At 38.3% G+C, this 15,244-nt stretch overlaps 1 protein-coding gene across 1 annotated transcript; it reads left to right on the top strand.

The window, feature by feature from the left end:
- Positions 1-8,918: 8,918 nt before the first annotated feature.
- Positions 8,919-9,867, top strand: LOC131519692 (olfactory receptor 8S1-like). Its single transcript, XM_058742982.1, has one exon. The coding sequence runs from the start codon at positions 8,956-8,958 to the stop codon at positions 9,865-9,867; it is 912 nt and encodes a 303-aa protein (XP_058598965.1). The 5' UTR covers positions 8,919-8,955.
- The last annotated feature ends 5,377 nt before the right edge of the window (positions 9,868-15,244 follow it).

The following is a 15,244-nucleotide window of genomic DNA, read 5'->3' on the forward strand; positions in this document are numbered from 1 at the left end:
TGGTAGAAATCACAGTGAAATATCCTTGGCTTATTGCTATTGGCAATGGGAGAGAAAAGAGAGCATTGGGGAGAGGAATCTTTAATTACTTTTTTCTTATATTTTATAACTAGTTATGGTTTCTGTTTCTTCTGTATCTATGGTTATTTATACATTATTATTTATCATTTCAGTGATTTTTTTCTTCCTCTTTTTTTAATGAGTTAATTAATTTCATAAGACAGACTCTTGGATTTATTAATTCAGATGCTTCTTCTAATTAATTTATTTCAGCTTGTATTTTTATTGGCTCTTTCCTTTTACTTTCCTCAATTTATGAGACAGAGAAGAAGAGAGAGTGCATGAGTGGGGAAGGGGCAGAGAGAGAGAATCCCAAGCAGGCTCTGTGCCAGCAGCCAGAGCCCACAGTCCCATGAGGAGCTTAATCTCACAAACCATAAGATCATGACTTGAGCCAAAATCAAGAGTCAGGAGTTTAACCAACTGAGCCATCCAGCTGCCCCATTTCTTCCTATTTCTGCTTATTAATATTCCACCATAGTTGATATGTTGTGCTTTTCAAAAGATTTGCTAGGTATCAAATTTTAGTTTTGATTTCCTTTTTTCTTATAAGAGATGTTCCAGATGGCAAGGATAGTTTACAAGTTTGTAATTAATTTATAGTTTCATTACATTTAGTAAAATGTTATCTATATTTTTCTATTTGAGAAAATTTATTAAGGTTTTCTTTCTAGCCAAATAAAATATATCATCCATTTAAAAATTTTCTATGAGTTATAAAGTTATAGATAACTAAATTTTATTACTAACATCATCTACATCCTCATTTTCCCCCCCTCTGGGTCTAGGATGAACTAAAGAGTTGAATTAAGGTCTTCTTTTATTAATTTGGCTCAGATATTTCTGGCATTTCTGATCATTTTGGAGGCTAATTTTTTTGGAAACAGAGCTATTCACAATTATTAGTTCTTTATCATGAAGAATAGTCATTTATTATAAAATATTCTTCTTTGACATGAGTAATATTTTTACCAATAATTAAACTTTATCTATTACTAAGATCTTAACCATGTGCCTTCTGTTTATTTCTGTTTATCTGATATAACTTTATTCTTGTTCTTTCATTTTGGAATCATTCTAATTATATTTGTTTCTTGTCTATACTATACTTACATTTGTCTTATAACCTAAAATGGGCATTTTAATTTTAATAAATGAGTTTGTCTTGTTTACACTTATTGATATGATAAATACAGATAAAATTCCTTAATATGCTATATATAAACATATGAATATATGTAAATAAATAATATACATGTGTTTAGGTACGTATCTCCAAAGCCGACATTATGCTTAATGGCATAACACTAAGAACATTTCCATGAATCAGAAAAAGGAGTTCCTTATAATCACTACTATGTAAGTGTATATAATATTAAATATTCATGGAATATCTCTGGAGGCATTAGTGAATACAACTAAATAAGAAATGAAGAATACGAACTGTAAAGAGAGTAACATTAGGATTTTTACAAAGGATATGATTGTTTACCTGGAAAATTTGGGAGATCTATACTCAGAACTGTTACAAATGATAAAAGAATTTATAAAGTGACTGGATATAAAGTTAATAAACAGAAATCAGTAGTTTTTACATCTTCGACAACAACTAATTAGAAGACATAATGGAAGAAATTAATGTTATAGTAGCAATAAAAAATACAAAATACCTAGGAATAAACTTATTTAAAATGTGCAAGAACTATTAGAAGAAAACCTTAAGGTTCAATCAAGGGACCCAAAAGAAGATTAAACAAACGAACAAGTATATCTTATTATTGAGTGGTAGAACTCAGTTATAATGAAGATCTCATATCTATCTAAAAAGCCTATAGATTTAACATAATCTCAATAAAAATGGCAACAAGCTTCTTTTAGAATTGAATGATTTCTTTCTAGAATTCAAAGGGGGAAAAAAAAAGCAAGAATGCTCAGCAAATTTCCAGGAAAAAAAGTGCAGTGGGGAAATAGTCCTTTAGAATATGAAATCGCATTATAAGGATTCAATAATTCAAACATATGCATGAATATACAGAATCGTCCATAAATGAACCCAAATATATACAATTTAGAATATGTAAAAGATGCTAATTCAAATCAATAGACTGAAGATGGATCATTCATTACAAGACATGGGATAACTGGTAGCTCTGTGTGAAAAATGAAACTGGATTCCTGTCTTATAACCAAATAAATTCCAAATGAATTGAAGAAAAATAATGAAACTACAAAAATGTGGAAGAATGTCTAAATGTGTTATAAGTAAAATGTCTTTGTAAGTATGACCAGAATAGTTGAAACTATATAGTAAAAGATTAATAAATTGAACTGTATCAAAATTTTAAAAGTTATTCAAAGAAGAAACACTTTAAACAAAATGAAAAGACAACAAAAAAACTAGGAAAATATTTCAAGAAGAAATATTTTAAACAAATCAAAAAGACAACAATAAAACTAGAAAATAATTGCAACTTGTATCACTCAGTTCTTTAAAATATGGTAAGTGGCGATGAATCAATGAAAAATCAATTTGCCCGGAATAAAACTGGGCAAATTACATGAGCAGAGAGTTCACCAAATAGAAAATATATGGGCTCTTAAACATATGAAAATATGTTTAAATTCACCTAGAATAGAGATAAATGCAAAATAAGACTACAATGAGATTTTTAAAAACTATTAGCTTGGCAAAGATCAAAAGGTTTGATAAGACACTGTTGGCAAAAGTATGGGAAATACGCACTATCATACATTGCCAATGAACTTTTTTAAAAGTTTTATTTATTTATTTTGAGAGAGAGAGCATGAGCAGGGGAGGGGCAGAGAGATGAAGAGAGAGAATCCTAAGCAGGCTCTGAACTGTCAGCCCAGAAACCAACTCAGGGCTCGAACTCACGAACCATGAGATCACTACCTGAGCCAAAATCAAGAGTGGGACACTTAACCAAATAGGCCACCCAGGTGCCCTGCTAATGAGCTTTTAAAATTAGTACCACTTTCATGAAGAGAAATCTGGATATCTCTATAAAAGATGTTTTGATCTTTTCAAGTATATCTTTTCTTAGGAATTAATCTTACCAATATTCTTACAAGTGTGCAAAAGGAAACATATACAAGGATAATCGTTATATTTCCCTATGCAGGCAGGGAGCTCCATTTGTTCACTAATGTCTTCCTGAGCATCTTGGAAGAGTTTCTTGGCCATAGTAGATGCTCAAGATATTTGGTGAATGAATGGAAGAATGATGAAATCTTGGCTATTGCCGTTTATAAAGTACATGTTAAATAAATATAGTAGTACTCCCATACAAGGGACCACTAGACAGCCACTTAAAAAAATGAAACAGCTCTGACATCTGAAACTAATGTAACAATGAGTGTCAGCTACACATCAGTTAAAAAAAAAAAGCCAACATTCTCTATGAAGAAAACATGGTCCTCCATTAAGAGAATCCTACAAACCATAGTCTTCGATGTCCTTGTAAAATATCTCTGATATCTCTCTGAGAAATTGTTTTCTTTTGGAAACATGAACTATGACCTCTGAGTCCTTAAAAAGATAAAAATAAAAATGAGGCAGCCTATATATGTCAATATGGAATGGTCTTTAAAATAAATTGATAAGTAAAAAAAGAAAGTTGCAAAATGGTATATAAACTATACTATCATTTATGTGTGAAAATACTATATACACAGATGTGGTTATACTTATAGACTATCTCTGGAAGTTTATACAAGTAAAATGGTAAACAGTTCTTGCATCTAAGAAGGGGATTAATTGAGGAATAGGGATTGGAGAAACTTACTTTTTGTACCATGGATATGTATTAAAATATCTTTTTAAATGGGGAAAAACTAAAAGTACTTTCAAGCGTGCAAAGACTAAGGGAATTTATTACACATGACTACATTTACTAAAAGAATACTTCCATAAGAAATAAAGTGATCCCAGAGGGAAGGACTAGAATGTAAGGGGAAAACCCTGATAAGAAAAATAGCTATGTTTGTAATTTAATTATTGATTATTAAAATAGCTATTTCCAGTGTATTTTCAATATCTTAAATTACAGAAAACAATAACCCAGCAGATAGGGTAGGATTATCAGGTGAATACTTAAAAAATGATGGAACCATTCTTCACTTGTCCAGGAGCAGGATCCTTTATCTCCCAGGCTCTACAATAGTCATTTTAGTGATTTGTTTGCTCCCACTCAATTTCTTCCCATCTATCCAATGGTTCAGTAATGACTCAGGATAAACTCTGAGTTCCTTAGCATGTCATATAGCAGGGGTAAGCAAACTTCTGTTTAAAGGGCAGGGTAGCAAACATTTTAGGCTTTGTGGGTCATATGTATAGCGTCTGCTGTAACCACTCAACTCTGCCATATGTGAAAGCAGCCATGGCCTAAAGTAAATGAATTAGTGTGGCTATTCCAATAAAACTTTACTTATTACAAACAGACAGGTAAGCTGAATTTGACCTATGAACCATAGTTTGTCAACCCCTTGCATATAAGATCCTTCTTAAACCTGCTCCAAACTGTAATTGCGGTCACTCCCCTTCACACTTTTTAACCTGGCAATACTAAATTTAATATAGCCATATCAAATTTATTTTTATAAAAAGGTAGTTTATGTATTAATAAACATAAATGTAAATAGTAATGCTATATGTAATACTTCTAAACCTGATCCCTAAACGAACTTAATTCATATTTACATTTTTATGCTATGTGTATGCAGTGTAAGTACTTCTAGTCATCCATTACCAATTGGTGTCCTACAGCTTATGAGAAAGGTGTCCTTCATTAAAGGAAATCACTACTCCTCCTAATCTTATCCTACTGGGGAAGAATTCTAGACTCCTTCCAAAGTTAAGCGTGGATAAAGGGCTATTTTCATTATGGCTGAAAAAGAATAATCACCTCCCTCTCCCCAACTTTTTCTTAACTATGCAAGGTTCAGAAATTTGATGTCTGGTCAACCCTAGAAAATGAGGACTAAAATATGTTTCTTACATTCCAGTATCAGGGGAAAAATTCATACTGGTTGTAGAAGTCACTAGCAACATGAAAGAAAAGGAATGGTGGATGCAGAATCCAGAGTGTTGTGGCGTGAAAAGTGAAAAAGCTTGGCAGGTAACATAGTGAAGTTAGGCTTTCAGTAAATGTAGCTGTGAGAGAAGTAGAGTAATGCAATGTAAAATCAGTTCACCCCCCGCCCCAGTGAAAAATGGGGTCAACTGGACACTTGTAAATATAAGAGATATTTTAATTTGTTTATATTCTTAGTACAAATGAATAACAGAAAGAAACTGATGATAAAAACAGATAATTGGCATAGCTGAAGGAAAAGGACCCAGAGGCTCAGGATGGAATGGGAGTTAAAATACACATACAGGTGTTAGCCTTAGATTCAAGGCAGATACCTCTACTAAAGAAAGGGCAGAGAAACACATGTGTAAGTGGGAAATCACGAAAATGAAAGAGTTCCTGCCTCATACCTCTAATTGCTCTTACAAGGCCATGTGAGGCGAATGTGAGGGAAGAAACATAGCACACCTGAAGACAATAGAATTTAGATTAAGTCCAAAAGAAAAAGGAGAATGTTAGACTTTATACATGAGTATGTGGGTGGTGTGTGTGTGTGTGTGTGTGTGCGCGCGCACGCCCATGCTAGCAGACACACCAGTGCCTCTCAGTGTACATACTCGTGGCTGAGGTTGAGAAACCCTAAACTGGGCTTTATTTGTCAGATTCTGCATCATGCCTTATGCTCTGCCTAGAAATGTTTCTGCATCCCCACTTCCAAATCACAGCCAGCCTTCAAAGTCAGCACCAGATCTCAAATGACTCTGATGCTGCAGCATCCCCCATGTGCAGTGAGCAGTCCCAGGCTCCCTGAGGTCTTTCCTCACGCTCATCTCCCAGGGTTATCTTGGCAAAGAGATGGCCAAAGAGAATAGGGCTTGAGAAATATAAGACTCGTACAAACTGGTCAGGAGCTCTTCTCAGGATTCAGGTAGGTTACTAGAGGAAGACTGACAAGAGTTAATGACTTTTAGCAAGGCCCAGAAAGTCCCAGTGCCTAGAATGCAAGCCCTTTGGGCATTAGCTAGAGCTGACCCCACAGGCTCTGATCCTAGAAAATGTCAGGATATAAAATTGACTTTGCCCAAGGCCTAGCTAGAGCACTGTCTCATCCCACTTGCCCAACTGTGGTGGTGGTGGGTGGGGGGAGACAGGCAATCTGGTTCAGAATCCCAGATAGGAGCCAGATTTAGAACAATCCAGCTCAGCAATAGGAGTGAAAAATGTCCAATTTTCATGGGTTTGCATAACTGGGAGGAATCCAGGTCTGACCCAGATTCCTCATGGTATTGAAAAAGAAGTAAAATCAAGCATAAGAGAAATACATTGCCTAAAGTAAATAAGTACTCCCTGGGAGTAGAATCTCATGAGATGTTCATCTATGTGCACTTCTGTCCATCTGGGATCTCTCTATCTCCTCTGCTCATGTCCCTGGTCCCTGACGCTAAAGCATGTCTTCTTTTGGCATGAAGGAGTTGTCAGGATGGCATTGTCTCAAATATATGCCATAGGAGGAGTAAAGGAAACAGGAGTCCTTCTCATTCCCTCTTGCCTGACTTTCGCTAAGAGTTTTAAGGTCTTATGGCTTTAGGGATAGCAAGAGATCATTAAGTTGTATTCCTTGTCTCCAAATAAGAATAATCTGCAGAGAGGACAGACTGGGAGTTCAATCTCTTAGCAAATTTCAGAGGTGGAGATTTCCCCCAACGATGCCTTTGCTGTAATTGTCAGAACTAGGAATGAGAAAGGAAGTCTTATTGATCTTAAAAGGCAATGCCACTAACCACAAATATTCCCACGTAAGGGCACAGCTCACCCTTCTTTTTTTTTTTTTAAGTTTGTTTATTTATTTTGAGAGAGAGAGAAAGTACAAGTCAGGGAGGGGCAGAGAGAGGAGAGAGAGAGAATCCCAAGCAGGATCCGTACTGTCAGTGCAGAGCCCAATGTGGGGGCTTGAACTCATGAACCGTGAAATCATCACCTGATCTAAAGTCAGACACTTAACTGACTGAGCCCCCCAGGCACCCCCAACAGCTCACCCTTCTTACTTTCTTCCTATTCCCTCTTTTAGTGGTCAGTTCCTTTCCATGAAAACTCCCAGAACAGTTTCTCCAGAAATTTGTCTTCAACCACTTAAAAGTCTTCTTAAATAAGTTCATGTCAAACACATGAAACAGATATAATTGTTCCATTTTATTTATTTTTTTTTTTATTATTATTTTTTTTTGGATTTTTTTTTTTTTTATTTATTTTGGGGACAGAGAGAGACAGCATGAACGGGGGAGGGGCAGAGAGAGAGGGAGACACAGAATCGGAAACAGGCTCCAGGCTCCGAGCCGTCAGCCCAGAGCCTGACACGGGGCTCGAACTCACGGACCGCGAGATCGTGACCTGGCTGAAGTCGGACGCTTAACCGACTGCGCCACCCAGGCGCCCCTAATTGTTCCATTTTAAAGATGTGAAAAATTGTCCTTCAGAAGGTTTAAGTTCATACAGCTTTCAGTTCTTAGGTCCAGCTTTTTAATTCTAAACACAGTGCTATATTTAAGACATAGCTATGTAGTCCTCTAAGCATACCTTAAATGGCTCAAAAAATATGTCATCCCTCTGCTGGCTGTGTTGTGGTAGGAGGAGCACTGGACTGAGAGCAGAGTGTTCTGGTTCATTCCTAGCTGTTCTGCTGATCAGCTGTGTGATGCAGAGCAAGTCCCCTCATCTCGGTGGGCCTTCATCTCCCTGCTAGAGATGCTATGAGAACCTGACCTCGTGGGCCTGAGGACAGAGCAAGCTTGTCTGTGGCACATCCACCCTTTCCCACACACATTTCTCCAGTTTTGCAGTATTCAAGGTTACTCTTGAAGGATCTTGAAATGTTTGGGAAGCCCTGTGCAATCTGTAGTAACATTTTCCAAGTCCTTTCTTCACATCTTTACCCAAAATTCAGACAATGAGAGGGTGAGTTCTCTAGTCCTTGGCTTTAGGACCCAAACCTAAATATAAAAACACTTGCAACTCAATTGTCTGTCTTCTGAAACAGTTTCACTTAATGCCTCACATTTGTTTGTTCTCATAAGTATACTCTTAAGGGTCAAACTGTGTAGTTTGATTTAGGTTCCAAAGATATTTGCTATATTCACTGACAGAATTAATGAGAGGGCCAAAGGGCAGAAACTCTGAAAGTCACTGTTATTAGTTGCCTAGGGCTGATGTAACAAAGTACCAGAAACTGGCTTAAAACAACAGAAATGTATTGTCTCACAGTTCTAGAGGCTGATGTAAGTAGGACCACTCCCCCCTGCTAAAACTTGTATGGAAAAATCCTTCCTTGCCTCTTCCTAGCTTCTGGTGGTGGCTGTTTATCACTAGAATCCCTTGGCTTGCAACTGTATCACCCCAATCTCTGCCTGTGTTGTCACATGGCTGCCTTCCCTCTGTGCATCTGTTTTCACATGGTACTCTCCTCTTCCTTATAAGGACACCAGTCATATTGGATTAAGAGCCCATCCTATTCCAAAATAAGATAATCTTAATTTACCACATCTGCAATTATCCTAATTCCAAGTAAGGTAACATTGTGAGGTGCTGGGGGTTAGGACTTCCAACATATTTGGGGGGTGGGGATATAATTCAACTCATAGCTATCACAATTGGAAATACTCAACTTTTTTACCTTTTCTATTTTTAAGGTGAAAGGAGTATTTCCTGAGAAGTTTTAGGGTGTGGGAGTGATAGTCTGATTATTAAAGACTACTCAGATTCTGTAATACAGTTGATTTCTTTCTAGGGTTGGAATTTATAAACAGCCATGGATAACTTCACTTTCTTCACTGAGTTCATCCTCCTCGGGCTGTCTGCTGACTGCCGCATCCAGACTCTGCTGTTTGTGGTGTTCCTGGAGATTTACCTCCTGACCCTGGTGGGGAATCTGGTGATGATCCTGGTGATCAGAGGGGATTCTCACCTCCACATCCCCATGTATTTTTTCCTTGGACATCTGTCCTTCCTAGATATCTGCTTCTCTTCAGTTACTATGCCCAAAATGCTACAGAACTTCCTGTCTCAGAAGAAAAGCATCTCTGTGTGGGGCTGTATCACCCAGAGTTTCTTTTTTCTTCTCTGTGGGTGTGCTGAAGCCAGTCTGCTCTCTGCCATGGCCTATGACCGCTATGCTGCCATCTGCCACCCTCTGCTCTATACCATGGTCATGAACAGGCCTCTCTGCATGGTAATGGTCAGCGCAGCATGGGGAATAGGGGTTCTGAACTCACTGGTAAATAATCTTTTCATCCACAAGTTACATTTCTGTGGGTCCAACATCATCTTCCACTTCTGCTGTGAGCTGCCCTCACTCTTCCCTCTGTCGTGTACTGATCCCAATGCCAACAAGTTCCTTCTGTCAGGGTCCAGTGCATTTCTAGGGCTGCTGACACTTCCCCTGATCCTCTTCTCTTACTCCAGAATCATTTCTGCCATTCTGAACATCCGCTCCTCTGAGGGCCAAGCCAAAGCCTTCTCCACCTGCTCCTCCCACCTCACCGTGGTGCTCTTGTTCTATGGGACGGCTCTATTCAGGTACATCAGCCCTGCCTCAGGCTCAGTGTTGGAGCGTGTGGTCTCCATTCAGTACAGTGTGATCACATCCTTGCTGAACCCCCTCATCTACAGCCTCAAGAACCAGGAGGTGAAGGCTGCTCTGCAGAGGATACTGAGGCAGTAAATGCACTCCTCAGATGAAGGATTCTCTGTGTGGGGTTCAGTCAAAGAATGGGGAGGAGAGATCTTCAGCAATACCTGCAAAGGATAAAAGACATTTGAGGTCAGTGGTTCTCTTAAGTGTCATCCACAAGTCAGCATCAGCAGCATCTGTGAGCTTGCTAGAGATTCTCAGGCCCAACCACTAATCTATGGAATCAACAGTAGAGCTCAACGATCTATGTTTTAGTCAACTAGGTGAGTGTGAGAAGTATGAGAAAAAAAATGTTCTGAAAAAAATGTTCAGCTAATGTGTTTGAGAAACTTGTCTTTGGTGAAAGACAAAATATTGACATCTCAAAATGTAGAATCTCTTTTCAATGGGAGAGTTGGTCTGTCAAGTAGTCAAGATGAGAACATTTGATTGTGTGATCTTATGATCACACCTTCTGCAAGACTGGGAAAGAGAAAAATAAAAATCTACATTATTTTAAGACCTTACCACTTGTTGGGATGAGCACTGGGTGTTGTATGGAAACTAATTTGACAATAAATTATATTAAAAAAAAAAAAAAAAGACGTTGGAAAGAGGGGAAGAGCTCCACTGAAGGCAGACCAGCCCATTCCCTCCACCACCATCTGGGAGTGTCATTCTAAAAGGTTCTTCGGAAGCTAGCACAGCATAAAGCCAAGGGACAGATGTCCCAGAACAGTGACTCACAAGCGCTTCCTCCACCTCACCTGAGAGCACCTGAGGTCATCAAATAGCCAGTGTTCCTGGTTAGTGGTCACTAGTTTGTCTTAGAGAGTAAAGACAGCCTGAGGCTATGGTGGAAGCAATAGACCAGATGAACTGGAACTTCCTATGCGAGTACTTTCACTGAGAACTCCTGCTTCCTGACCTGGTTGCCCTGGGCCATGCTGTCAGGAGCTCTGGGGGCTGAGTTCTTGCTTCTTTACATTTTGTCACAAGACTACGTTTTCCATATTCTTCCTAAGGGTCTGCATGCCCTCTCAATCTTTATTTTTATCTTTTTATCTTTCACTTAAGAAATAGAGCATTCCCAGAGCCTTAGGAGCTCCATGTGTGGCCCCCCATCTTATCACTCTTTCCTCTCCCCAGAGGTAACTATTGTCCTGAATTGCACAGTACTTGGTACTCATTCCCTTGCTTTTATTAAAAGTTTGCCACTTATTTGTGATCCCTAAATAAGACTGGTGAGTTTTGCTTGTTCTTGAAATTCATATGAGTAGAATCATGCTGTAAGTTTTTTTCTATGACTTGCTTCTTTCACTTAACATGATTTATTCTTATTTTTAGGTATGTCTTCATAAGCAGCATAGAGCTGCATTTTTATTATTTTATCCAGTCTGAAAATTATTTAAAAAGAAGAGTTTAGGGGCGCCTGGGTGGCGCAGTCGGTTAAACGTCCGACTTCAGCCAGGTCACGATCTCGCGGTCTGTGAGTTCGAGCCCCGCGTCGGGCTCTGGGCTGATGGCTCGGAGCCTGGAGCCTGTTTCCAATTCTGTGTGTCTCCCTCTCTCTCTGCCCCTTCCCCGTTCATGCTCTGTCTCTCTCTGTCCCAAAAATAAATTAAAAAAAAAAAAAACAAAAAACCGTGGAAAAAAAAAAGAAAAAAAAAAGAAGAGTTTAACCAACAATTGTTACCATAGTTACTTGTGTGTTCAGATACATTTCTGTGTTTCCCACTTCTTCTGTAACTTCCTTTTATTTCTTTCCATTTTTCCCTCTCCTTGTCTATTTTTTGAGAGCTATCCTAGTTTTCTTTTTTTAAATATACTAATTTTACTAAACAAAATCTAAAGTTAGTATCTTTATCCTCTTCTAAAACAATATAAAGATAAGAAAACACTTTAACTCCAAGCAACACCATCCCAAATTTATATGCCACTAAAATCCAGTATTTTAGTTCTAAAATTTCCCCCACAAATTAGACATTATCATTACTATTTTATTTAATCAGTCAGCTTTTATTTAAATTTACCCATATATTTATTATATCTTGGCTCACTATGTCTTTTTAAAAAATGATATGGTTGTTATATATATAGTATTTACAGTTGCTGAAGAAACTTAATTTATGGAAAATATATTTGTAAAGGTACAATTATAGACAAAATACAAAATTATATATAGCACCATAGTGATATTTTATAACCTAAAGGAAAAATAAAGGAGATTTTAAATGATTTGTATTTTTACTATACATTCTATAGATCTCTATACCTTACTAAATTGAAAAAAAACTTTGTTTTATAGTATAAGATTAGAGGTTATTGTATCAATATTGCCTGTGCCTGCCAGTAAAACATACTAGAATTACCAGCTACAAATATTGACTTTTCTTTTTTTTTTTTTAATTTTTTTTTTCAACGTTTTTTATTTATTTTTGGGACAGAGAGAGACAGCATGAACGGGGGAGGGGCAGAGAGAGAGGGAGACACAGAATCGGAAACAGGCTCCAGGCTCCGAGCCATCAGCCCAGGGCCCGACGCGGGGCTCGAACTCACGGACCGCGAGATCGTGACCTGGCTGAAGTCGGACACTTAACCGACTGCGCCACCCAGGCGCCCCAAATATTGACTTTTCTGATAAAACTTATCATTACTTTCGGGATTGTTTTATTAAACCGTAATGCTTGGGATCTGTTATTAAACCATAATACTTGTGGAGAACCTGGGTGGCTCTGGTTAAGCGTCCGACTTTGGCTCTAGGTCATGATCTCCCGTTTCATGAGTTCAAGTCCTGCATTAGGCTCTGTGCTGAGAAGCTCAGAGCCTGCTTCGGATTCTGTGTCTCCCTCTCTCTACCCCTCCCGTACTCATTCTCTGTCTCTCTCTCAAAAAAATGAATAAACATTAAAAAAAATTTTTTTAAACCATAATACTTGGGATCTGTGTGTATTTTTTTTTAGAAGGGACTGAAAATATTTTGCAAATATTGAATAACGTTTTGGGTACCAGTGACAAATGACACATTAATAATTTATTCCTATGACAGTAACCACCAGCACACTTGCACTTGAGACCCTAATGAAATGCAGGCAAACTCACCATGCCTTTCTGCGTCTCAGATCTTCCATTAGTGGTCATTTTCTCATGTCCAGATTTGATCCTTTAGAATTCCCTGTGTCAGTCTGTTAGTGATGAACTGTTTTTGTTTGCCTGAAAATTACTTTATTTCTTGAAAGGTAATTTTTCTGGCCATAAATTTCTAGGTTGTAGCTTGAGTTAAGTTCTATTCTCTAGAAAGTATATATATTTCTTTCTACCTGTTACCTTTGAGTCGGCCCCACTTCAAATTAAATTCTCTGCTTGACATGTTTCTGAGCGCACACACAGACAGCATGCATTCAGACTTCACTCTTGCCTGAGCACCAGGCATGAATAAGCACCAGGTTATGAATTTGCAGGAAATATCCTCTTCTTCCTTTACCCAACTTTAATGTCAAAAGGGGTAATTTTCTCATGGCCCTCATCCCCATGGTAGATTATTTCTTATTTATGCTTCCACTGAGATTGTAGCACCTTATTTCTTTTTATTTGTTATTTATTTCTTAATATAATTTATTGTCAAGTTAGCTAACATACATTGTATACAGTGTGCTCTTGGTTTCAGGGGTAGATTCCCATGATTCATCGCTTACATACAACACCCAGTGCTCCTCCCAGCAATTGCCCTCCTCAATGCCTGTCACCCATTTTCCCCTCTCTCCTGCCCTCCCCTTACCCGCTATCAACCTTCAGTTTGTTCTCTGTATTTAAGAGTCTCTTACAGGCTTGCCTTTCTCTCTGTTTGAAACTATTTTTCCCCTTCCCTTCCCCCTTCTGTTAAGTTTCTCAAGTTCCACATACAAATGAAAACATTTGATATCTGTCTTTCTCTGACTGACTTATTTCTCTTAGTATAATACCCTCCAGTTCCATCCACGTTGTTGCAAATGGCAGGATTTCATTCTTTTTCATTGCCAAGTAGTATTCCATTGTATATATAAACCACATCTTCTTTTTTTTTTTTTAATTTTTTTTAACGTTTTATTTATTTTTGAGACAGAGAGAGACAGAGCATGAACGGGGGAGGGGCAGAGAGAGAGGGAGACACAGAATCGGAAGCAGGCTCCAGGCTCTGAGCCATCAGCCCAGAGCCTGACGCGGGGCTCGAACTCACAGACTGCGAGATCGTGACCTGAGCTGAAGTCGGCCGCTTAACTGACTGAGCCACCCAGGCGCCCCTCACATCTTCTTTATCTATTCATCAGTTGATGGACATTTGGGCTCTTTCCATGATTTGGCTATTGTTGAAAGCACTGCTATAAACATTGGGGTAAATGTGCCCCTGTGGATCAGCACTCCTGTATCCTTTAGATAAATTCCTAATAGTGCTATTACTGGGTTAAAGGGTAGCTCTAGTTTTAATTTTTTGAGGAACCTCCACACTGTTTTCCAGAGTGGCTGCACCAGTTTGCATTCCCACCAGCAGTGCAAGAGGGTTCCCATTTCTCCACATCCTTGCCAACATCTGTTGTTTACTGAGTTATTAATTTTAGCCACTCTCACAGGTTTGAGGTGGTATCTCAGTGTGATTTTGATCTGTATATCCCTGATGATGAGTGATTTTGAGCATCTTTTCATGTGTCTATTGGCCATCTGGATGTCTTCTTTAGAAAACTGTTTATTCGGGGTGCCTGGGTGGCTCAGTCAGTTACGGGTCTGACTCTTGGTTTCAGCTCAGGTCATAATGTCACTGTTTGTGAGTTCAAGCCCTGTGTTGGGCTCTGTGGTGACAGCATTGAGCCTGCTTGGGATTCTCTCTCTCTCTCTCTCTCTCTCTCTCTCTCTCTCTCTCTCTCTTCCCCCCCCCCGCCCCCGTTCTCTCTCTCTCTCAAATAAATAAACAAAAAAAAATTTTTAAAGTGTCTGTTCATGTCTTCTGCCCATTTCTTCACTGGATTATTTGTTTTTGTGTTGAGTTTGGTAAGTTCTTTATAGATTTTGGATACTAACCCTTTATCCAATATGTCATTTGCAAATACCTTCTCCCATTCTGTCAGTTGCCTTTTAGTTTTGTTATTTCCTTCACTGTGCAGAAACTTTTTATCTTTATGAAGTTCCAATAGTTCATTTTTACTTTTATTTCCCTTGCCTTCAGAGACACATTGAGTAAAAAGTTGCTGTGGCTGAGGTCAAAGGTTGTTGCCTGTTTTCTCCTCTATGGTTTTGGTGGTTTCCTGTCTCACGTTTAGGTCTTTCATCTATTTTGAGTTTATTTTTGTGTATGGTGTAAGGAAGTGGTTCAGTTTCATTCTTCTGCATGTTGTGTAGCACCTTATTTCTAACAATTACATAATTCTTGTGATGTACCAGGCATTCTACGAACTTT

Source organism: Neofelis nebulosa, chromosome 8 (genome assembly GCF_028018385.1).
Source record: "Neofelis nebulosa isolate mNeoNeb1 chromosome 8, mNeoNeb1.pri, whole genome shotgun sequence".
In the NCBI taxonomy this organism is placed as follows: Eukaryota; Metazoa; Chordata; class Mammalia; order Carnivora; family Felidae; genus Neofelis; species Neofelis nebulosa.